General features: G+C 49.4%; 1 protein-coding gene across 5 annotated transcripts in view; it reads left to right on the top strand.

The window, feature by feature from the left end:
* The window catches only part of SRGAP2 (SLIT-ROBO Rho GTPase activating protein 2), a 238017-nt gene extending 215449 nt beyond the window's left edge, over positions 1–22568 (top strand). For 2 of the 5 annotated variants that reach the window (XM_059995807.1, XM_059995797.1), the window contains exons 18-24: positions 5249–5473; positions 9087–9166; positions 11232–11412; positions 12896–13042; positions 16291–16329; positions 16542–16866; positions 18981–22568. In XM_059995807.1, coding sequence (XP_059851790.1) covers positions 5249–5473; positions 9087–9166; positions 11232–11412; positions 12896–13042; positions 16291–16329; positions 16542–16866; positions 18981–19364 — 1381 coding nt within the window. In that variant the 3' untranslated portion in view covers positions 19365–22568. Of the gene's footprint in view, positions 1–5248; positions 5474–9086; positions 9167–11231; positions 11413–12895; positions 13043–13972; positions 14176–16290; positions 16330–16541; positions 16867–18980 lie in introns of those variants that run through there. The other 3 variants (XM_059995823.1, XM_059995813.1, XM_059995828.1) reach the window with 2 other exon arrangements.
* Positions 22569–24554: the final 1986 nt, after the last annotated feature.

The following is a 24554-nucleotide window of genomic DNA, read 5'->3' as shown; positions in this document are numbered from 1 at the left end:
ATGTCAGAGGATAAGGGCTGTGGAGAAAATTAAAGCATGTTACAGGGGTGCTTCCCTGGTGGTGCAGTGGTTAAGAATCTGCCTGCCAATACAGGGGACATGGGTTCAAGCCCTGGTCCATGAAGATCCCACATGCCACAGAGCAACTAAGCCCGTGTGCCACAACTACTAAGCCTGAGCTCTAGAGCCCACGAGCCACAACTACTGAAGCCCACGTGCCTAGAGCCTGTGCTCCACAACAAGAAAAGCCACCGCAATGAGAAGCCTGCATACCGCAAGGAAATGTAGCCCCTGCTCACCACAATTAGAGAAAGCCGGTGTGGCAGCAACGAAGACCCAAAGCAGCCAAAAATAAACAAATAAATAAATAAAGCATGTTAGGGGACTGGAGAGTGTAAGGGGTGGGTGTGAGGGTTTCCTCTTTAATATACAGTGGTCAGGGACACCTCACTGAGCAGCTGACAGTGGGCAGTGGTGTAGGAGGAGGACCAAGAGGGATCGGTGTCCCAGAAGCCGCATAATGTGTTTCAAGGAGGGTGTGATAACTGGGATAACATGATGACAGGTCAGCTAAGAAAAGGACTGAGAACTGATTTAGCAGCATAGATGTCACTAGTGACCTTGATGGGCATTGTCTTGGTGGAGGAGGAGGGGCAAAATCCTGATGGTGTCAGTTCAAGCGAGAAGGGGTGCTGATGCTGGATAAACAAAATGTGGTAGATCCGTACAGTGGGGTCGTATTCAGCTAAATGCTACTGGACCGTACACTTTAAAATGGTTAAAATGGTACATTTTCTGTTGTGTGTATTTTACCACGATAGAGGGGTTGGGGGGCTGCACGGGAAGAGAGTAGGTGTGTGAATCTGCTAGGGCTGCCCCAACAAAATACCATAGACTGGGTGGCTTAAACAACAGAAATTTGTTTTCTCACAGTTCTGAAGTCTGGGAGTGCAAGATCAAGATGCCAGCAGGGTTGGTTTCTGGGGAGACCTGTCTCCTTGGCTTGTAGACAACCACCACACTGCTTCCTCACGTGGCCTTTCTTCTGTGCACACACTGGGAGACAGAGCTCTGCTCTCTTTTCCTCTCCTTATAAGGACACCAGTCCTGTAGGGTTTGGGCCCCACCCATATGACATCATTTAACCTTAATTACCTCCTTAAAGGGCCTGTCTCCAAATACAGTCATTACAGTCAAGTTAGGGCTTCAACATATGAATTGGGGGGCAGGGAGGACACAATTCAGTCCATAACAGAACCGGTAAAGAAGAACCAGAGAATCAGAGACAACTCTCAAAGAATTTTATTATAAAGAGAAGAGAATGGGACAGTAATTCAGCATGGATACGGACTTAAGAGAGAATATTGTTTTCAAGATGGGTGGTATTGCTGCACATTGGCATGCTAGTGGGGGTGACCCCATAGAGAAGAAATGATGATGGAGGAGAGAGCAAGGTAATTGCTGGAGTGCTATTCTTGAGGAGGTGAGAGGGAGGAAGGCAAGTCAGTTAATAGATATGGGACCATGGAAGTTGGGGAGAGGGGGCAAGGGGAGTGAGGGAGTGCCTTTGAAGGGCCATCAGGAAGAGTCAGCCACAATTACCTTCTACTTCTTATCTCTTAAGGAGCCTTTTGGGAAAGTCTGTTAAACCATGGATTTACAGATTCTCAACCCCACGTTTTGCCTGGAGCCATGGTGAATAATACAATTCCTCTTCATCCCTTTCAAACCTGAAATCAACCCTGATGCATAATATCTTACCCATGGTCTGTTGGGTGTTGCCAAATCAAACCCCTGGAGGCCATGAAGTTGAAGGTTTTTAATGGAAGTGTCATATGTTTAAAACAGTGTGTTCAAAGCTTCGTGCTCTCCCTGAGGATTTAAGGTTTTGATTTGGGGATGCAGAGCCCTCAGCTTGTTAGATTATGCCTGTCAGGAGAAGAAGACGGTGGACACCTGTAAGTCAATTACTGCCAAATGTCAGCGGCCCTGCTTTTCCCTGACTGGAATCAAAGGTCCTGTGCCGGGCTTCCCTGGTGGCGCAGTGGTTGAGAGTCTGCCTGCCGATGCAGGGAACACTGTCTGGGAAGATCCCACATGCCGCGGAGCGGCTGGACCCGTGAGCCATGGCCGCTGAGCCTGCGCGTCCGGAGCCTGTGCTCCGCAACGGGAGAGGCCACAGCAGTAAGAGGCCCGCGTACCGCAAAAAAAAAAAAAAGGTCCTATGTCAAGAAGCAAACAGGACATTAAAATGACAGAAAATATTTCTTAAACATCACCTATGTGCCAGGCACAGTGCTAAGTGCTTTGCACATATTACCTCGTTTAGTCTTCACAACAGCCCATCAAGGGGGCACATAATTGCCCCCATTTTATGAAGAAACTAGGGAACTAGTACAAAACGATGGTAAGCAATGGAGCTGGGACTCAAAACCAGGTCTGCTTGACTCTAAAATTCTTGGGATGTTTTGTTTTTCTTTTTAAATGTAATCAGAGATACAAATGTGCATCGTGTTTTTTAAACACCTTTATTGGAGTATAATTGCTTTACAATGTTGTGTTAGTTTCTGCTGTATAACAAGGTGAATCAGCTATATGTATACATATATCCCCATATCCCCTCCCTCTTGCGTCTCCCTCCCACCCTCCCTATCCCACCCCTCTAGGTGGTCACAAAGCACCGAGCTGATCTCCCTCTGCTACGCTGCTGCTTCCCACTAGCTATCTGTTTTACATCTGGGAGTGTATATATGTCAATACAACTCTCTCAGTTTGTCCCAGCTTCCCCTTCCCACTCCCCGTGTCCTCAAGTCCATTCTCTACGTCTGCGTCTTTAGTCCTGTCCTGCTCCTAGGTTCTTCAGAACCAACAAATGTGCATCATTTAAAAGTAAACAGTCCAGAAAAATGCATGATGAAAAACAGTTTTCCCACGCCAATCCTGATTTTCTCATTCCCCCCAAAACCCACTACACTGGATCTTTTTAAGGTGCTCAAAAGAGGATGAGTTCAAATCAATTAGGAAAGTTCACTCGTGTTATGGACAGAACCTAAAGAAATATAGTACAGTTCTTAGAGGAGATGGCATGTGTAGAAGTCGATACCAAAAAAATATTTTTTTTTAAAGAGGGAGCTGTTACCAGTATTATCCATTTTAGATATTTCTTCAAAAATAAAAATCCAGTATTTGAGGTCTTATACTAGGTACAGCCATCAGAGTCTTCAAGGATTATTAGCACCATTATATTATATACAGAATTGTGTGCATTTGTTATGTGCTCATATATGAATTTCCCTGGGGAGAGAATCCTTAGTTTTTGTCAAATTATTTGAAGGAGCCTGTGTCCCTCAAGTAGTTAAGCACCATGGCTTTACCCCCAGAACTTAGGTGTTCCAGTAGATTGGAAGAGAAAGAAGGATCTTGGTCTGTATTTTAATGGGAATAAGAAATGGACCTGGACCCATGAGAAGTGGACCCCAGTGCACAAACACAGGTCCTCTCTGGCCCTGGTCATTGTAGCCACCTAGGAGTTGAGCAGTCCTTGCCTTAGAAGGCCGGGCAAGATTCCTCTTCTCTCAGTGAGCTTAGACTGGGACCCTCAGGCCTAGAGTTTATCTCCCTTTGACCACCAGGCTCCCCAGAAACTACTGCTTTCCTTGCATGTTACCAAAACGTTGTCAGATCACACTAAAGAAATGGGCTTCCTCCTGCTTGTCCCTCCATGACTCGAGGAACCAGCCAGCCTGGGATGGGCTACAATTTTAGCCCTGTGGCACCTCATGCCTCCGTTGTCCCTGCTAAGGTTCCCATGCTAATTATCTCTCCTGTCTCTCTCCAGTTTTTATTTGACCAAGAAGTAGACTTGGAAACATCTACCAGCCTTTTCTGAATCTCTGCTCTCTTTTAACTCAGGAGCCAGAGAAGGATTATAAAATTAAATCTTTAAAACCTCCTATGAAGCAGTCCGACCACTGAGATCCATCAACGCACCCATCTCAGGCCTCCCTGCATCTGACCGGGTCCTACAGAGCAGTGGTCCTCAGCCATGACAGTTGTTTGTCACTGTCCCACTTCATTGTCCCACTTCACATGTTCTGCAGTGATTCTGTGGGGGGACCGGGGACGTATCTGAATCTTCAGTGAAGGAGAGAATCATTGAGATAGAGACCAGCTTGGTCATTTGAGTCTGTATGCTGGATACACTAGAAGTCAACTCTGCTCAGTTCTGAAGAACAGCTACTCAGATGAAGACAGCTGAGTCCCAGGCCTCTGGCTCAGCACCACGGCTTTGGTATCCTCTCAAGATCTGTCAGAATCCAGATGCCCACAAGGGAGGCAGAACCCCGTAGCAGAGCTCACGTTTCTGCAGACTCCTAGGGGTGGGGTACATCCAGAGCTAGCCCAGCCTTCAGTGCCTGGACAGACAGACCAGTGGGCACTCACCACTGAAGGGCTTGGGTCCTTGGCCAGGGTTGGAGGTATGGCTGGAGCAGCTGCTGGCTGGAAAGGGGGAGTTCCTGGAATAAAATACCCAATAATGAAGTCAGACTGCGTCCAGGGGAAGCCTGAGCAGGAGCTGAGCTACATGCTGACCTTTTCCTGAATAAATCCTGAATGTAATAGTGGAGGAGGATATTATGAAAATGGAAAACAATTGCATTAGCTACTCCACGAAGAAATTCACGGGCTTGATGGAATACAAAAGCTAATCGGTTGGCTATTTTTTTAAATAAGTCTAGAGCTTAGAATGGAATATCCCTAATAATTTGATTACTTTGCCATTCAAGAAGGTACACAGCGCACAATGCCTGCGTCTTCTGACTGTGTCATTACCAGGGCAGCCCGAGGGGCTCCGTCTGTTCTGTCGGCTTAGTGGGTTGGTCTGTGGGAGCGTATCCAGCTCTGCAGAGTGGTGTGTCCGCAAGGCAGGGTGGATTTGGTGGATATGGTCTAGGGTTGGGGTGGGGATTGGGGGGTAAGTAGGATTTGAACAGGGAGCTAGAGAAAGAGGAGGGGCGAGATCTGCAAGGAGGGACCTCCACTTGGCCCTCCCTTGGCTCCTGAATAGTGTCCTGGTGGTCATTCTCTTCTCCCCCTACCGGCTTTCTAGAAGGGCTCTGACGCCCAGAAAAGCAGGGGGCCGTCTGTGCTGCTTCTGTTCTTGCTCCTGGCAGCGCCTCCTGTGACTGTGTTTTCTGGGCATTCATGCAAGTGCTTTTCAGCTTGCCCCCTTTTCCTTCTCCTCCAGTTTATCACAGTTCAGTGAAGAGAACATGATGGACCCCTACAACCTCGCCATCTGCTTCGGGCCCTCGCTGATGTCAGTGCCTGAGGGCCATGACCAGGTGTCCTGCCAAGCCCACGTGAATGAGCTGATCAAAACCATCATCATCCAGCACGAGAACATCTTCCCAAACCCTAGGGAGCTGGAGGGCCCCATCTACAGCAGAGGAGGGAGCACGGAGGATTACTGGTAGGGGGCTCAGGGTCGGAGGAGGGGAAATGTCACCAACACGCACTGGCGTGGGGGCCAGATGGCCAAGCGAGACCGAGGGAAACACCAAGATCCTCCCCACCTCCCACTCCGAGGCACTTCAAGCTGCCAGGATCGGGGGTTGCTGTAGGCAGGGCCCCACCTCGACCCAAACTACTCAGTGCCACTTCAGGTTGCCTCCTTTTTTATGAGTTCTGAGTGATGAGAGAACATTCTGAAAGATAACGACAGCAATAACAGGAACGTTAATGATCTCCGGGAAAGGAAATTTGATCAGATTGTACGCAGAACTGCCGTTCATCAGGCAGCGGTGTCTCTCTGGCTCCTGCTCGGAGCTGGCTATTGTGAGAAGAACAGTCCTGCGTCCCAGGGAATTTCTGTCTTATTGGGAAGATTTCAGTTATAAAGCGTAATTTCCTGACTGTGAGTTTATACAATGATAATTTAGTAATGATCTCAGACATTTGTGATGAGAAAGTGGGGTAAGGTCCATTTTCGGCAGGTTAGGCCCAGTGCCCCACTAAAGCAGGTTCGTCATGACTTCACCTGGAAACAGAGATATAAAAGGAATCCCTAGGGCACATCTTTACTAGACCCTTCCGTTAGACAAATAACAGATTTCCATTTTATAGATTAAGTCATTGCAATCTAGAGAGGCCAGGGATGATCTTTGAGGCCACCCCAGTGGTGAGGATCCCAGCCCTGACCCCTTGACTGTCAGTGCAGGGTACCACCCACTGCCCCACACTGCCCCCATCGTGCCACTTACAGGGTCATTTTCCCAGTAAACGCAAAGACAACTGCCTCTCTCTTTTACTCCCTAACATCCCTTACCTCTTCCTCCTCCTCCCTTTCCCTTCTTCCCCTAAACAGTGTTTCAGCCTGGGCTGAAAGCATAAGCCAGCCCAAATCGGATTCCATCTGAATTCAACATCTGGAAGCAATTCAGCCAGCCCCATTGCTATGGACTGAGGTAGGGGAGGACAGGGGAGGTTGCTTACTTAATGAGAGGCCAGTCAGTCCATGCTTCTCCCTGATCCCCACAGAAGGAGCCTCCAGCCCAAGGAGTGAGGAAAATGCTATTCATGTGTCTGTGAACATAAAAGTACCACTGACATCGCTGAGTTCGGTCTTCTCTGCTGTCCTGTAGATCCCGGCATCTGAGGCTGAGCTGGAGAAATCTAGGCTCACCAGCTCGGAGAGAAAGCTTCCGGTCACTGAAAGATGGCTGGTGGGGACTAGGGATGTTGTTCGAGTCCCAGCCTACTGGCTGGTGGGCTCCAGGGAGCTGTCCTTGTGCATGTGACTTGGAGAGTTGGTTTCCCTTGCATGAGTGTTGAAAAGCTGTGGAATAGTGTTCCCGATTCCTGCTTCACCTGCCTTCTCACATATCAAACCGCTGCAGGCTCTGGGCCCATTCCAGGACACAGAGCCCCACCTCACGGCCCGGTTCAGCAGGGCCCTGGTAGGGCTCACCGGGCACAGATGGGAGGGCACCTACCTCTCAGTTCTGTCCAAGGTCTTCTCCCAGCACAACACCACCACCCCCCAGCCCCATTGGTTGTGCATCTGCCATTTATTAGCAGCCTCTGGGAAAACCACAAGATTAGTCAGGGCCTGTTACTACCACAGACTGGCTGGGAGGCCAGAAGCACCCCAGGATCAAGAGTAAATGACCTTGGGTAGGAGGGACCATCTGACTGCTGGGTTCATAGCCACTCAGAAGGCTCCCAGCCTGTCCATCAGAAGAGAGAGAAGTGCCAGCAAAGTGAGCTAAGATGGATGAAGGAGGGGAGGGAGGGGTGGCAAAGGGGGGGTCAGAGCCCAAGTATACTGGAGATGGGCCAGGAGACCAGAACAGCCAGGAAGAGGGAGCACCAAGGCCGCTTGGCCTCCCCGCAGCCCCACTGCACCACGCTTGCCAGCCCTGAAACCGGAACCCAGTTTTCCAGGACTGCCTGTGGTGTAGCATGCTGGGCTGCTTCTGAGACCACAGGTGTTAGGTAGGCTCGGGTGTGCGTGTGGAATGAGAGAAGCATAGCATTTCAGGGCTAGAAGGGACCTTATAAAGCATCAGCTTGTCTTTACCTTAGAGCAGTGGTTTTCAAAGTGGGGTCCCTGGACCAACGGCACCTGCCTTACACAGGCTGATTAGGAATGCAAGTGCCCCGACTCCACCCAGACCTAGTGAATCAGAAACTCTGGGAGTGGGTGAGGCAGTCTCTTTTTAACAAGCAGTCCAGGGCTCCGTGAAATTTGGGAGCTGCCGCCTTAGTGGACGGCCAAAGAAATGAACTCAGAGGTCTGGGGAAAAGTGAGCCTTTGCCCTGCACACCCCTGGGGTCCCAAGGGTTTCCAGAATGTCACCAAACTCATTCAGAGGGTTTTGAGGCCCAGAAAACAGTGAGAAAGTGTGCCCACATTTTCTGATAAAGAGGAATCCCTGTTGATGTTCTCCCATAATGTTCTCTGGGGTCTGGAGAGCCTCCTTGGAACTGCCTTGCTTCACACGGGGTGAGTTCTAAATTAGTCCCCTGGTCTTTGAGGAACTTTCTAGGAGCGAAGGACCCATCCGCTGAGGAGGGAGAGGCTGTATGCTCAAAGGTAGAAACTGAAGCCAGGATGTGGGGTTGAGGGGTGATGGTGCTTCCATAGAACTGCCTGGAAAGTCTCACTTGTTACTACCTACCACCAGAGGAAGAAACTTTAGAAATGAACAGGGTTTTTCTCTACTTTTCAGGAAGTCAGAACTTCCTGGTGCCCCTCCCCATGCGCTCTGAAGTCCAAGAGATCAGGAGTAGAAATGACTTTTCCTAATAACTTCCCTGCTCATTCTCAATTCTCCACCCTGGGTAATTTGAGGCTCCATGAATTCTGTCAAGAACTTGACCCAGCTCTCATCCGCTGCCCTCTTGCAGCGTCCAGCCCACAGCAGACTTTCTTCCCCTGCTTGTGTTTCCCACTCATTTCTATGACTCACCTCCTACTTTCTCACCAGTACTAAACCACAAAGCAGCCAGAGCCATCAAGCAAGATGAGAAAGAAGGAAAGAAAGCACTGCTTATTCATCACTCCCTCTTATTTCATTGAATCCTAACACAGCTCTGTGAGATATATAGACCATTATCCTCGATTCGTAGATTAGGTATCTGAGGCTGAAAGAGATTAAGTAATTGCCCAGGGTCGCACAGCTACCAGGTGTCAGAGCTGGTATTTGAATCCAGTTGTATCCGATGCTAAAGCCCAGTGTTTCCCTTCCACCATGCTCCCTCCAGGAACTAATTCACCTAGAGAAATAGCCCTTGAGGAGCTAAGTTGTTCCGTATTTTCGAAAAGATTTGTAAGTTCAAATGGGGTTCCTCTTGTCTCAAGATGTTGTAAGTCCCATGTAGTCTCGAGTAGTTTTTGTAGCGGGAGCTAGCCTAGAGAATCCCGAGAGCCTTACATTTCATTATAAGCATCTGTCTGGAGTATGTGATCAGGATCTAGAGAGTCTAGGATAGATCCCATGTCCAAGGAAGCTGTGTGAAAGAGAAGACAAGAATTTTGTAAGCAAATGCTGAGGTCCCAGTTACTCTTGGTTCTGTTGCAGTGACAGCCCTCACGGAGAGACTACCTCGGCTGAAGACTCAACCCAGGATGTGGCCGCAGAGCACCACACAAGTGATGACGGTACGAGGCCCCACTTGGAGTCCGTGGGACTGTGGGGTGGTGAAGCAGAAAGGAGAGATTATATATCCTGTGCTCCTGATGACCCTTCCTGTCCAGCAGTCCCCTCAAGACGAGCAGGGAGCTCTCCTGCCTCCCAGCTTCATTCCTTCCCTTTCTTGGAGAGACAGCCCACCTTCTCAAATAGAGTGGTCTCTGTATTAAACCAGAGGTGAAGAGCTAGACCTTAGCCCTTCATCCTTCACCCTTCTCGCCCCACCTCACTGCGCCTCATCCACCTCCCAGCTCTTTGTCTCATCTGGCTGTCTCACCAGCATACTGTCAGTCCCTTGTCATGGCCCAGACTCCTGCCAGGTAGCTGGAGACCAAAGGGAAGGAGAGCTCATTTGAAAAACAGAGGGCCCAGGGAATAGTGAAGCTGGGTGCCAAGAACCCGGCAGAAGCAAGCCAGAGGGGGATGGGAATCAGGATGCAGAAACCACATGCTCTCACGCCTGCCGACTGGAAAAATTGACCCTTTCCAAAGCACAGACATGCGCTGCGCAACCTGGCGTGTGTGCGTCGAGAGCTGGAATGCGCAGCTGTCGTCCGTGGGCCTCGGCGGTGCCCATGATTTATTAGGGTCTGTCCAGCCAGCACATTCCCCCTCCTGCCAACAGTTCTACACCTCCATTTCTGGATCGCTTGGGCTCTGGAAGTCTCAGCAGCTGACAAGGGGCCTCAGAATTTTCTGGGCACAAGAACAAAATGGCACAGGCTGCAGTGTTCCCTGCTCCCTGCCTTGCTATGAATTCTGCAATCCTAGGCCAGCGTTTAAAGGAGAAAAAGAAATTAGGATTGCTGATTTGGCTCTTAAGGTCAGATGGATCAATATGATAATTTACCACACAATGGGAAGGGATTTGGTGAACCAGGGAAAATCGTATTTGATTAGAGCCTGCGTGTGCCCAGCACTGCTAGAGGCTGTATATGTCTTATCTCTTAATCCCTAGTGAAATTGATATAGCTGCTATTTAATAGTTAAGAAAACTGAGGCCAGAGAGGTCGAGTGACAAACCCGCAGCTGTATGGAACTGACATTGGGATATTTAGACAGGCCCCCTGTAGTGAAGTCCCCAGCCCTGCCCATTCAGGAGCAGACCCACCTGCCCTGGCTGTCTAGGCATAGTCTTGTTTGTAAGTAGCCTTTCTCTCCACTACTCAGAATATCTGATTTTAACCCTGGGTTCCTGATTTGTGGGAGCCTTCTTTTTGCTCTCTGACCTCTACCTGCAGCCCAGAACAGATAATGACAACGATGACAGTAATAACAGTAGCTGACACGTATGTAGCACTTACTGTGGGCCCACACAGTTCTGAGCACTTTTACAAATTGTTATTTGTTGACTCCTCATACCAACTTCCTGAAAAAGGCACTATTATTATCCTCATTTTATAGATGAGGAAACAGAAGCATACACAAAAGTAAAAATACATTGCCTTTGCACACCCCTTTTAATTTTTCAAATCACTTACATGTGCATTTTTCCATGTATTGACCACAACATATATTTCCATATTTTGCTCCTTGGAAAGTTGATTGGGCAAGTTATTTTCTCTTTATAGCAACTAAAAGCTCATGTTCTAGTAGGGAGAGTGGATAATGTAAATAAGTTATTCAAAGTACAATATGTTAAGTGTTCTAAATTAATGGAGTTATTTTACAGTCAGAAAGGAAGTAATGCTTACAAGTACAGTATGGCATAAAGAGCTATGGGAACACCAAGGAAGTTACTAGAGGAAGCAGGTGATGTTTGAGTTGTGATTCAATGTGTTTCATCAGGCAGGTGACAGAGAGAGATTCAGGTGGAGGGAACAGCATAAGCAAAGGCAAGGAAGAGCGTACAAGTGCTTTCAGGGGTTTGCACAGTCTGCATGGGAATACCTGCTTTATAGATCATCTGTGACTTATTTTCACACTAGGTTATCTTCCCACCACTGTAAGTTCAGCTAACTGGGCTCTTCTACCCAGTTTCCTGAGTCTGTGAGTCCCAACAGCATGTGTTTCCTTCTTTTCCACCCCTCTCAGAGTGTGAGCCCATCGAGGCCATTGCCAAGTTTGACTACGTGGGCCGGACAGCCCGAGAGCTGTCCTTCAAGAAGGGGGCATCCCTGCTGCTCTACCAGCGGGCTTCCGACGACTGGTGGGAAGGCCGGCACAATGGCATCGACGGACTCATCCCCCATCAGTACATCGTGGTCCAAGACACGTACGTTAGGCCCCCTGCACCTTTAGGGGTCCCTGGCCGCACTGTGGGAGTGAGACTTTATTTCTGGAGCCCAGGAGGATGAGGGAGACCAACCCCTAGGGGGCGCCGACACAGTCCTGAAGTGTCGTGGTTCCTTTGAAGGGCCCCCAGACTCAGAGACTGAGTGGAGAATTGTTTTTTCATCTCTCCACTCTCTACTCCCCCGCCAATCACATCTCCACCACCCTCCCCCACCCCCAGTCATTCTAGAAACTTGCCAGCCAGCACTCATCCACATTTATACCTGATGAGTGATAATGAGGGGTTATTATTTGACCACTTATATTTCCTTTTTGGAAAGATCAGGTTGGGAAAACATTTTGATTTCTCTGTCTTTTTTTTTAAACAACCTGATGGCGCTTTTCCACTTGCAAATGAAAATGTTGAGTTCATTTTCTAGTAGAAATCTAGCTTAAGCAGCCTTGTGGAAATAACCCAGTTCATTTAACCCAGATGAGGTTGACTTGGAGAAAGACAGGGGAGAGGAGGGGAAAGGATGTCGGGGAACAAAGGGAACATGGACTGGTTCCAGAGAGACTTCATCACACGGGCTGTAGGTTGGTTCCTGCTCTTTGAAGCAATGTCTTTGCATCAGGAAGGCTTTTCCCCGTGGCCCCTCAAATCTGCCTCCCTGCCCCATTGCCCTGCCTCTGATCCCGACTCCCTCCCCTTGGATACGATGCTGTCAGTGTTTTTAGTCCTTCCCTTAATATTATTTTTTAAAGGTTGATATCCTGAATGAGTCTGCACCCTCTCAGCCTCTCCCCAGCTCGTTCTGCGGGGAAATCCTCCCTCTGTTGATAACATCGCATACCTGGTGGCCATCTGTGCGTGGACCCTCCCAAATTTAGCATTATGACTTCACTCCAGGACCGAGAGAAGATGAATTGTGGGGGAGAAGGGGCTTTCTTTGTCATCAGTAGCCAGAGGGGCCGGGAGAGCCGTGGAGAGACCTGGGACCGGCTTGGACGCTCTAAGCAGGGCTAGATGCGCTACGACAGAGTGTGGCAGTGTCCTGCCTCAACGCCGGCATCTCCAGAGCCATGGCAGAGCTGACTGCCCTTGCCCAGCTGTGCTCGGGACCTGAGCACATAAACGGCCACCTGGACCTCCTGCAGGAGGTGGCCCCGGCACAGCTGCCCCGGGAAAGCAGCGAGGGGTAGAAGGCAGACACCTCGAATCCAGGAGTCCCCTAGCCCAGCTTTCGGAGGATCTGAGGACCCCGCAGAACTCAGCAGGATTATTTATCTTTATTTAAATGACCCTCCAAAGGCCCGTAGCTTTCCTTGCCTCCGCTCCCAGAGCCCAGCCAGGTGTCGCTGCTGCCTCAGAACCATTGTGGGGTCGCGTGTGTGTCGGGGGGGCCATCTTGCCGATTTAACACTGCTTTTTGTGTTGTTGTTGTTTTCCCCTCCTCCCTGCCTGCCTGCCCCTTCTCCCCCAGCGAGGACGGTGTCGTGGAGAGGTCCAGCCCCAAGTCTGAGATTGAGGTCATTTCTGAGCCACCTGAAGAAAAGGTGACAGCCAGAGCGGGGGCCAGCTGTCCCAGTGGGGGTCATGTAGCCGATATTTATCTTGCAAACATCAACAAGTAAGCTCTGCTTTTCATTTTCTGCTCCCCTGAATGACTTGTGACACCCCGCCTCACCCTCTGGCCTAACCGCCCTCTCCATCCCTGTGCTGCATCCCCCCACTTCCCGGCCCGACAGCTTGCATGTGCTCGTGGCTGCTCCAAGGTGGACAGGGCCAAGGAAGCATCCACAGGCCTCGTCAGCAGGCCCAGGTCTCCGGCTAGCGGCCGTCACGCTAAGGACGGGTGTGCCCCTCTGTCCCTGCAGCGTCTGTCCGCTCAGACTTCCTGGCCATCTGACTGCTGAAAATTTGGCCAAAGCTGTAGTCACTTCACGTAACTTGGTTTTGTACTGTTTCTCAGAGGTGCCTTCTCTTTTCCAATTCTGACTCAAATAATAATCTTTGATGTCTTCCTTGGCCCTTGTCTGTCCAAAGATCCAAAGTCTGTGCATCTTCTACCAGGTTCATGTCACCCTAGATGGTTTATTTAGATATCACATGTCTGTTTCTCCCTCATCCTGCATTCGCTCCCCTGGAGGAAAGGCGACCACTACCCCCACCAACCCCCACAAGGAAAGCTTTGTCCTGAGCTCTTTCTTCACTGTCTAACCCTCCAGCTCCCTTTTCTCTTGCCCTTTCACACCAGTAGAAATAATTTGCCATTTTTTCCCCCTATTGCTTTAGCCCTGTGTATTATCCTTCCCTGTTAGTCCCTTTGCAGATTCCCACTTCTGTCCAGCAGGCTCGTAACTGTGCCCCCCAGCTTTCACAGTGGCTGTTAGCAACATCCTGGGGTTTTAACTCCACCCACACCCGATCTGGCCGTCTAGAGGGATTCCACGCCTGTGTGCTGCTGCCTCCCCTAGAGACATTCAGGTTATTGGAGAACTAATCTCATCTCAAGGGGCCAGACACCAAGCCCCAAAGCCTACAGACCTCTTTCCGCCAGGCCCTGAACCTTGGCCCAGTGCCAGCAGGATGACAAGCCCCAGGGCGCTCCCGATGAATATGGATTGGAGATGATGTACAGTTTTTATTCCCCTCTGGCTTTGGAGGAATGAAATGATTTGCACATTGAAAACCTGTTAACCGTAGCCTCTGGACACTGAAACTGGAAGGAGAATAAAAGATGCTTGTTGTTTTTAAACTGCACCAGGTCGCCCAGATCTCTTGGCTTTTTTCCAACCAGACGGTAGCAGGGGGAGTGTTTGGGGCACATGGTTCTTTTCCATCTCTTTCACCCTCTACTTAGTAAAGTAGCTGATTCAGCGCACTTGGTCAGTGTAGTCACAATTTCAGTCAGACCGGTAAGAAAGATCGAGGATTTAATTTATTTCCCTCCAGCATAGTGTGCCCTGTTGGGGGGGCCAGCTAGTAAAAAGTTAACTGTGGGCTAATGACATTTTCTTCATTATTTACAAGTCTACGTTAATTGTAAGCCTATAATCATAAGGTTGTAAGCCTGTAATTAACCCAGAAACCAAGGCGAGGTTGGTGGAGAGAGAGTTAGCTAATTAGTCGGGTACAGATTTTTAAGCCATCATGTATTTGTTGCCATTTGTACAAAGGAATTGTAGAGAGTAATACCTTGAATACTCAAAAGATGAACATCTGGTAGAAAGTCAAGGCGGTTCCCGTGAACTCCTTGGCTGGTGGTATCAAGATGGGGTCTTGGAGGATGTGGTCTGCCCAGACGCCAGCTGGTCCGTGGGGGAGCAGCCGCCCCCCGGGATGTCTTGCCCTTAGGACTGATCGGCCTTCGAGCCACGCCTCCTGCCCCACACAGCTCTCCTCCCGAGCTCCTTCTCTCTCCTGAGTACCCTGGGTTCTCTTCCACCCCTGGACCTTCACATCTGCTGTCTTCTCACCTGGTCGACTCTTCTCCCTTCGAGACTCAGTCCGAAAATTTCTTTTTAGGGAAGGCTTTCTGACACCCCTGAATTCCTCAGGGCTGAGTTAGGTGCCCTTATTCCGTATTCCCGAGGCAATCTCAGGACACAAGCTGCGCTTGGATCTCCCACCAGGCTGAGCTCCTTGAAACCAGGAACTCTGTCTTCCTCCCTCTATATCCCTGGGGCCTGGCCCACACCAGCCACTCCATAAATCTGCCTCATTAGCAGTTTGGGCCTTGTAAGTCAGCCCTCCTCACAAGAGGGAAAAAGGAAATCAGCAAGGAGTTATTAGGGTGCGGCCTCTCAGTTCAATTCCACACATTCACTGAGCGCCTCCTGTTGTGCCAGGTACGCCTGCCGCTTATTCAGGGACGAATAAGGTGATCCCTGGCCTCGGAGCTCACAGTCGGGCAAGGTGAATGCCACAGAGACAAGTCACTAAAAAGTGGTTCCATAGATGCACTGAAGGAGCAGAAGGGGGAGTGAAGTCTGCCTGCCCATGGGGGAGGGAGGTCAGGGAAGAATTTGCAGAAGAGGAAAAGTCATTTCAACTGGACCTTATAAGACTCTGCAAACATCCTTTATCCACTGGAGAGTGGCTGACCCCCAAGGCTAAAGCTGCCGAGCAGGCAGCCTCACGGAGTGGCTGCTGTGTGCCAAATCCCGAACCGGGCCCCGGGCGCGTATGATGAGGAAGACCTCCGCGGTGGCCCTGCCCCGATGACCAGCTCCTTATCTTCAGGTCCTACCCCTTCCCTTCTTCCGTCCTCAACTCCCACCTCAGCCTCAGTGGCCCTTAGTATATTCAAGTTCAGAGCTGCCCAGCTGCCATCCCAAACCAGAAGTGTCATTGCCTCTTAGATTAGGTCCTATAGTATCTGATTCCAAGAGATAATGAAATTATTCAGCAGTGGGCAACACCCATATGAATAAGATTCTGTCAGACCATTTCATCTGAGAGCTGTAGTGGTCTGAAACAGATTGACTCAGAGCCAGGGTTCAGCCCAGTGCTGGGTGACTTAGAGTCACGTAGATGTATTTCCACCCTAGAAAATGCACAAACGTGACCCAAACTCTGCAGCATTGCAGCCTCTTGAAAAATATTCTGTTCCATATCTGCAGAATAAGCAGCAACAGCCTCTTGCCAAAGCCCAAAATAATTAGTCTTGTCAGTGGACTAAGAAACATGCTAAAATTTGGAAAAGTCAACTCTCCTCTTACCAGCAATTCCCTACCTCCTTGGTGATGGTGAGACTTTTTCTCCTACCTGGGGTCTGGGGCCTGCTTTCTGTGCAGAGCAGGTAACGGAGGGTACCTTTTCATGAATCTGTCTCCCATTAGAAACTTTTGCTTAATCAGACATTTTTCCTGACAGCACCTTACATCTTGAGAACTCAAAGCCCACGACCACCAAGTAAGTATCTATTTCTCCTTTGCCCAGGTCGGGGGTGGCAGGGAGACAAAGACATGGAGAAAGCAAGGGAAGGTGACACAGGAGAGGACATGCTCTGTGTCCTCTCCTTCCAGAAGTCCCTGGGTACCAACATCTGCCCCTCTCTCACTCATCCTAGCTTCCTCGGAGCCAGGGCTCCCTGATCAAACCGCCCTTTCTGTTTGTCATTGAAGGCAAAGGAAGCGGCCAGAATCTGGGAGCATCCGGAAAACATTTCGGAGCGACGGCCATGGGCTGAGCAGTCCCCTGACTGATTCCGCCTCCCCGGGGGTAGGGGCAAGCTGCCGCCCATCTTCCCAGCCCATCCTGAGCCAGAGTCTCCCCAAGGAAGGGCCAGATAAGTGTTCCATCAGTGGGCATGGGAGTCTCAACTCCATCAGCCGTCACTCATCCCTGAAGAACCGGCTGGACAGTCCACAGATCCGGAAGACGGTGACAGCAGGCAGGTCAAAAAGCTTCAATAACCACCGGCCCATGGACCCTGAGGTCATTGCACAGGTAACTGGGGGCTCTTGGACAAATAGCTACTACAAGTCTACACTTGTCACTGCTGCTTAGTGCAGCCCATGCTCATTATGACGGCACTTGAAAGAGAACGGTACCTTATACACTGAGTTCAGGGACTGTTAGACATCTAGACCCGATAAGATGGCTTTCCAAGAAATTTGCCGATCCCTCTCTCCCCAAAAAGAACTTGAAGACAAAATAAAAGAAGGCAGGCTTCTTGCTCATATATGGGCTATTTGCAAGCCTGTTGTAATTTTTAAAGCCAGTAGTTACAGATTGAGTGTTTCTGATAGAATCCATTCAGCCCAATTTTGAGTCTTGAGACCCTGGTAGATTTCAGCGAAGCTGCCCGAGTGGTGAGGCTCAGAGGTCGTTCTGGCCACATTTTCATATCAGTGTGCCATTCCCATCATCCCTGAGGCTAATCTCTGGTCCCTAGTGATAGATCAATGATCAATCAACAATCTGCTCCTGGTTGTGAAGGCCCCAAATTACTCTGCCACTGCGCACTCCGGTCCCAGAAAGGTTTCCAGCCCAAGCCTCCAGAGGCAGTGGAGATGAGCTCCCTTGCTTGCTACAGGGTCTTCCTTCCATGTATGCATCACACTGACGAGTCTCTGTTTTCCATGAAATATTAGAGATCCAACCCCACCTCTAAAAATACGACTCTCGGGGCCACTCCAAGCAGTTCACTCAGACGTCTCTCCCAACTCTATAATTTTCATTAGACCAGGTAGGAACTAAAGGCTCATCGTTGCCCTTTTATGTCTCAACTGAGTTGAGATTCTCCTCACCCCAACTTCAGGGTAGAGGCTGGGTGTGGCCTCTGTTGGCTTAATCGCAGTGCTCTGCTTAGGGATGGTGTACCTGGCAAGCACAGTATTAAGCTACAGGCCTGAGATGTCTTGCTTTGCTAGCCTTCTGTTTCTGTGCCTCTCCTTAAGCTCTTGGCTGCAATCTGCCTTGCACCACGGGAATCCTCCCAGCTCCCTCTTTGGCCAGGTGTTAGGAACGTCGGAATAGCTACATAACTGGGACAGACTCTAGCTGCAGAGCGGGACTGAGGAGGGAGATGGAGTTCTTTCTGCACAATTTTAAGGTTTGAGAACATCAGAGGGATGAGTGAAATTGAACCACTCTCAGCAGAAAGCATGGATTACCCTGTAGGGCAAAGAAGCCTTAACCAGGGGCCTTTGCCTGAAACATGCAGTCTTTCCACGTGAGTTTAATCCCAAGGGAGGAGCCCTGCGGTGGTTTGGGAGTGCTAGACACAGCGTGTGGAGAGGTGGGGAGGGATCTGGGAGGTCTCCCTGGGAGGCAGCTGGCTGCATACAAAGGGTCTTTGGTTCTGCCTTGAGCCCCTGAGCTAAGCCTGCTGTTTCCTAAGATCTGGAGTATTCCACTGTGAAACTCAATGGAGATTCACCTATGTGGGCTCTGGCTCCCCCTCCTGGTCACTCCTTGGTCCCCTCTTATGGTGATGGGTGGAAGGAAATGGCTTCATCAAGATGAGCACTCTGGATGGGGTGGAGCGGGGGCAGGGGTGGGGGGGGGGTGTCCTGATGGATCCTCAGGGCCAGGGCTCTTGAACCTTCCCTCAGTCCTTGAGGAGGAAGGACTAACCCTCTTAACCTTTGGCCTTTAAAGTCCAAGATAACAAAGATCATACTTCATCTGTACCACTTTTTTTAAAAATTGTTTATTATGTACAGTTTCAAACAAACGTAGAATATGAATCCCATGTACTCATGACCAAACTCCTGGCCACCCTTAGTTCATCCACCTTTCCTGTCCCTGCTGGATTACATGTCATCTCATCCATAGATACATCCATGCGTGTGTCTAAAACCTGAGGGCTCTATTTAAAAAGCATCTCAACCACTCTGTCTAAAGGGTAAAAAAAAAACCCTCATGAGAACGCAAGTCCTTTTGCCCCCCTTCCCTCCCATTCTGAACATCCAGATGTTCAAAGATTTTGGCCAAACAAAATCATCTGGACATCTCCTTACAGTCGGTTTCTCCATGATTTGGCCCAGGTTGTTGAAATAGGACCCTGGGGGCTTCTCCCTACGTGAGCCTCACTCTCTCCTTTCTCCTGTCCGCAGGATATTGAGGCGACCATGAACTCTGCCCTGAACGAGCTGCGGGAGCTAGAACGGCAGAGCAGCGTCAAGCACACCCCGGACGTGGTTCTGGACACCTTGGAGCCCCTCAAGACCTCCCCTGTGGTGGCCCCCACATCGGAGCCCTCCAGTCCCCTGCACACTCAGCTCCTCAAGGACCCTGAGCCCACCTTCCAGCGTAGCGCCAGCACTGCTGGGGACATCGCCTGCGCCTTCCGGCCTGTCAAGTCTGTCAAGATGGCGGCCCCAGTCAAGCCGCCAGCCACACGGCCCAAGCCCACTGTCTTCCCCAAAACAAATGCCACTAGCCCCGGTGTCAACTCCTCTGCCTCCCCACAGTCCACTGACAAGTCTTGTACTGTCTGAGGGATGTAATTTAATTGTTCTAGACAAGGGGACTGGAGGGACTGACTGTTATTAAAATCTTCCTATTTAACTAGCTTGGGGACTTCAGTTGAAAATTAGGTTCTAAGTTGTTCTTGCAGGAATTAGCCTCCCCATCACCCAAAACCTTGAGAATGAAGCCCTCGTTATCGCCCAGCCCTCCCCCACCCTTCCCGCTACCTTCTGCTTCCCCCCGTTGTCGTAATCCAGCCAGCTACAGTACATACTGTTCTTAGGTTAGCCAGAGGTAGGTTTCTCCATTATCAGGTCACTGTGAAATCTGGCAAGGCAAGTCACAGGGCCGTGGGCTGAAGTCTCAGTCCCCTCAGACACAAGGGATGCCTAACCAGATGGCTGGCTGCTGACGGCCAGCTCTCAGTGGCATCTTGTTTTGGGTACTGATCATAGAGAACACACACACACATACACACACACACGCACGCACGCGCACACACACACACACACACACACACACACACACACACACACCTTTTTCTAGTCTCTGGCATGTGTAGCCTCTCCTGGTCCTAGATAGACTGGTCTCTTTGTAAGCTATTGTGGCAGTTCACACAGGAGCCACCAGGAGTCTCTGTTTCCGTTACAAATCTCAACTCTGTCTGGGCCAGAGAACCTAGCCTTTGACTCTCTCCACCGTGTGAAATTTAGCAGGATGGGACTCAATCCTGTAAACTGTTTGGGGTTGGGGGCTTTCTCTCTGTCTTCTTTCTATTGGTGTAAATTGATCGTTGGTGTTTGCTTTTGCTCTCCTCCATTGTCTGGAACTACAACCCAATCTTCTTACAGAACTTCTAAAGTTTTTCTGAATGTATAGACATTTCTCGGGTTCCTATCTTTGTCTCTGATGTACCGTTTTCCATTTAAGACATTTTCCTGTATAAGACAGTTTTATAGTTGGTTGCTTTTAGGGTAAAGAGGCTTAAGACAGTTTTATTGTGTTTTTGGCAGGTTTGGAAAAGGTAAGAAATGGGTCCTTCCTCCCACTTTTTTGGGTACTTAAGACATAAAATTCATAATCCTATTAAAAATTAAATTCAGCTTTGCTAATCCTAAAATTGTTCCCAAATGAAAATGTATTCTAAGTTTATCCCCTAGTTGGGTTATTCCACAAGGCCTCTCTTCAGGGACCAGCGGGGGCTTAGGGAGCTCTAGTTGGATTAAAGAGAGACATTGCTCCTTAAAACTGGTCTTCAGGGGCTTCCCTGGTGGCACAGTGGTTGGGAGTTCCTGCCAATGCAGGGAACACGGGTTCGTGCCCCGGTCCGGGGGTTCCCACATGCTGCGGAGCGGCTGGGCCCGTGAGCCATGGCCGCTGAGCCTGCGCGTCCGGAGCCTGTGCTCCGCAACGGGAGAGGCCACAACAGTGAGAGGACCGCGTACTGCAAAAAAAAAAAAAAAACTGGTCTTCATTTATCCAGACAAGCACAACTAAGAGAACTCTTCGCCCCACGGGCTTTAAAGTCTTTCCAAGGCCCGAATCTAAGAAAATCAAAAATTGGATGCTGAATATTTTGGCCTGCCTTCGGCTATTTTTCTGGTTCACCTCCAAAAAGCAAAAATAATACCCTTGTCTGCTTTAATTTGCTTTCCAAATCTGGTGCCCATGGTCCCAGCTCCCCTAACATCATGCTATCCCAGGAGGACCAGGGCTGGGGACAGTTAAACCCCAGGCTCATGGGTCTCAGACAACTACTTGAGTTAAAGTTGAAACTCATTCCTCTTCTCTGTTTTCTGGTTTTAAAGCTGTGCTTTTTGCCTTATTTTCCACAGTTTAGGAGAGATAGCGGGTTGCCGTTCAGATAGGAAAATCTGAACTTTCTTATCTTTGGCCCAGAAAATGCTCTTCAGACCAACATTTTGAAGTTGGTAGTTGGCTCTATGGAAAGCGGTAGGATTTTCCTCCTTTTGTGTGAAGGAAAAGAGAAGCTTTGTAGGAAGTTGCTAGCTAGAAAAGTAGCCTGCAACACCAGGAAAACCATCCCAAGAGCCAGGAGGGAGAGATGAAGAACTCCTTCAGTGCGTGTGTCAACCTGTGAGAGGCAACCCACAGTCCTCCGCATTCTTGGCTTTTGTTGATCTGTTTAGTGGCCTGTCCTTGTCTGTCACCTGGACTTACACAGGTCCTGAGCCAATAGGGGCCTTTCATACCCAAGGATCTGTTTCCTTGCTGGAAATGAAACCCTACCCTTCACTTGACATTCCCTTTGATCCAACTGGTCAAAATTGGTGCCCATACCTGCCCTTTTCCTCTTTTTCCGGCACATCCTTCTCTAAGAAAGGAAAGGCAAAGCTCCTTAATGACAACACCTTGGGCCTGTTCTGTTGCTCCTGCCTTGTTTCTCTTTCAGCCCTGTACATGACTTGCATTCACCATCCCCTCGGTCAGTGTCCATCTGCTGATTTGCATCATGAACTGGACAGTGTGTGAGAGGTCACCTGCTACCCCCGCTCTGGGAGCCGAGTTGTCTTCCCCTCTCTGGTGCTCCTGAAACCTGTGAGATGGTCCTGTCCAGAGGACTAGGAACCCTAGGAGGAGAGTCCTTCTCGGCAGAGCTCCTTGCAATCAACTGGAATCGAGGTTGCACACTGTGATTTTTACACCGAAAAGCCAAACGGAGCTGGCCACCCAGGGCCTAGGGAGACCAGTCTTCCTCGGATATGCTTCCTAAACCAGCATGATGCTTTGAAGAACCCCAATCTGCCCCTGGAGGCACGGATCCTTTTCCCGATGTGGACTCTGATGGTCAATCTTTGGGAAGCAGAGGTGGGGCGGGGCTACCAGCGTCCCAATTTGGAAAAGAGAGGAGTTTGCAGCCAGCCGCCTGTAAACTGGAAACACTGGTCTCAGCCAACCTCCTCAGGGTGCCCTGGTTTCTCCCCAAAGAGATGAGAGATGATGCCAGCAACAGGATGAACAGACCACTGGAAGGGCTGGTGTATATGTACTTCACGTTCAGAAGAGAAGTTAGATCTTCCAGGGAATTGCAATTTTGTGGCGTCTGACTTGTATGTCACGTTTGTGTAAAATGGTATATTCTTTAAAATAGTGTTGATAACTGGAATATTGTATGTATGCTTGGAGATGCTTTGTGTGAACCTAAGACTGTCACTCAACAGATGTTGGATTGGGGAAAATCCAAAGCACAACTTCGAAATAAAATACGTTTTTAGGTTTCGATGCTGCAGTTTATATCCTTTCTCCACCCCCTGAAATCTCCAATCCAGGAGTCCCGCTGCCCAGGAGGGATTTTGATTCGTCTGTGGTTACGGAGCCCTGCCTGGCAACAGAAGGAGAGTTGGGGTGACCTCAGGAGCCAACCATCTTCTCCCTCCCCCAGCAAGACAACAGCAGAGGTGCATTTAGAATGTGGATTCCCCACCCCCACCCCAGCATTTTCCTTTAGCCCATGTGTGGAACCTAAGGGATTGTGTAGCAAGTCTTCCCGCTCACCATTGGGCAGTCTGTTGCCATGAGAACCATTTCCTCCACAGAATCCACCTCCCCTGTTTTCAGTGAGGACTGTTCTCATTTCTGTCACTAGTCAAATTTCCCCATTTGCAGGAACAGAGCCTGTGCAGTTGCTTGGAAGCTTTGTCAGCCACAACTGAGGGTGACTGAAGGTTTTAGTTCCGCCACAACCAAAGCCCTGGATCATTCTGCCCTTGGCAGCCCCCTGCCTCTGGAAGAAGAGCTTACCCATGTGTTTGTGCTGTGGGTGTTGAGTACGGGGGTGGGGTGGGAGCATACCGAAAATGCTTTCTCTCCCTTAGATTTTGATTCTAGCAGATCATATATTCAAGGGTGAAGTTATTCAAAGGTGATCGTTTGAAATGCATCCTGGAGCCCCTAGGGCCCACACTTATGTTTCGTGGGCTTATTCTAATACCAGAGGCCCCTGGGTGGATCAAATCTCTCATGCCCAATGTTCAATGGTAATACAAGGAATCCTACCCCAGACACGTTACATCCTCTCCTTAGGTTTGCCATTGCCATCTGTTATTTGTATACTTTTTATTCGACTTTCTCATGCCCTTCTAATGTGTCATCTTTTCTCCCTCCCTCACTTTATGGTAGAGCTCTAGCTTGATCTTCTCTTGCTGGTCCCTTGGTCTTAGCTAAGTCAAAGCTGAGGCTCTTCTGCCGCCCTGTGCTGTGGAATGTAGGTGACGAGCTGTGAGATGGAGCTAGTGCTTAAGCTGTGAACAGAGGACCCAAAATCCTTTTCAGAGAGTCCTAAGGCAAAGGCGGGCTATCCTTTCGGGGTACTCTTAACTCATCTCATATATTCTGATGGGAGCTTGACGGAAACCAGTGACAGTCAAAACAGACCCATTCAATCCAGATAGAAACCAAAAAAGGAGACCGGGTGGGTCTGAATTTAGGAAACGGTCTTCATGATGATCTAACCTAAATGTTTCTATCCATAGGCATATGAAGCTTCCTTTTACTCAGGAGTTAGAAACCCTGGCATATTACGTATGCCAAAGACTCATTCGTTAGTCAGTTTAAGCCTGACCGTGTGCCAAGCACTGTCGTATAGTATTGAACAGAGGAACAGATAATGGAGCTTTCTGGTTTCAGGGAGAACAGATAAATAAGCAAAATAGTGTTACTCTAAAAATGAAACGATATAATAAGGTAGTGAATGCCTGGGGGAAGAGGTAGTACAGTTAGTCAAGAATTCTGCTTGGCCTGGTAAAGTTGAGATGACTATTAGACATCCAAGTGGAAATATCAAGTAAACTCTTGGATATATGAATATGGAGTTTTGGGACAGATCATACCTGAAAACAAATTTAGGAGCTATTGCATTATAGATGTATTCAAACTATGAGATCCCCAGGAAGAATATACAAATGGAAAAAAAGAGAAGGTCCCAATAATTAGAAATCCAGTGAAGAAGCAGCCAGCAAAGAGGGCAGACGGAGCGAGTGACAGAGGTAGGTGTCTGGGAGAGTCACAGAACCCGGAGAAGGAAATGTTTCAACAAGGAGGATCGGCTGGCAGATGCCCGTGGGGTAAGATGAGGCCAGTGAAGAAAGGTCACCCTTGTCAATAGCACTTGCCATACAGGGGAAATGAGCTGACTGGAGTGAGTTGGGCAGCACGTGGGAAGGGGGAGTCAAACTCCTGGCAGCTCATTCAAAGGCTTT

Source organism: Delphinus delphis, chromosome 1, assembly GCF_949987515.2.
Source record: "Delphinus delphis chromosome 1, mDelDel1.2, whole genome shotgun sequence".
Classification (NCBI taxonomy): domain Eukaryota; kingdom Metazoa; phylum Chordata; class Mammalia; order Artiodactyla; family Delphinidae; genus Delphinus; species Delphinus delphis.
Note: the sequence above shows the minus strand (reverse complement) of the source record. Positions and strands in the feature narration are given on the sequence as shown.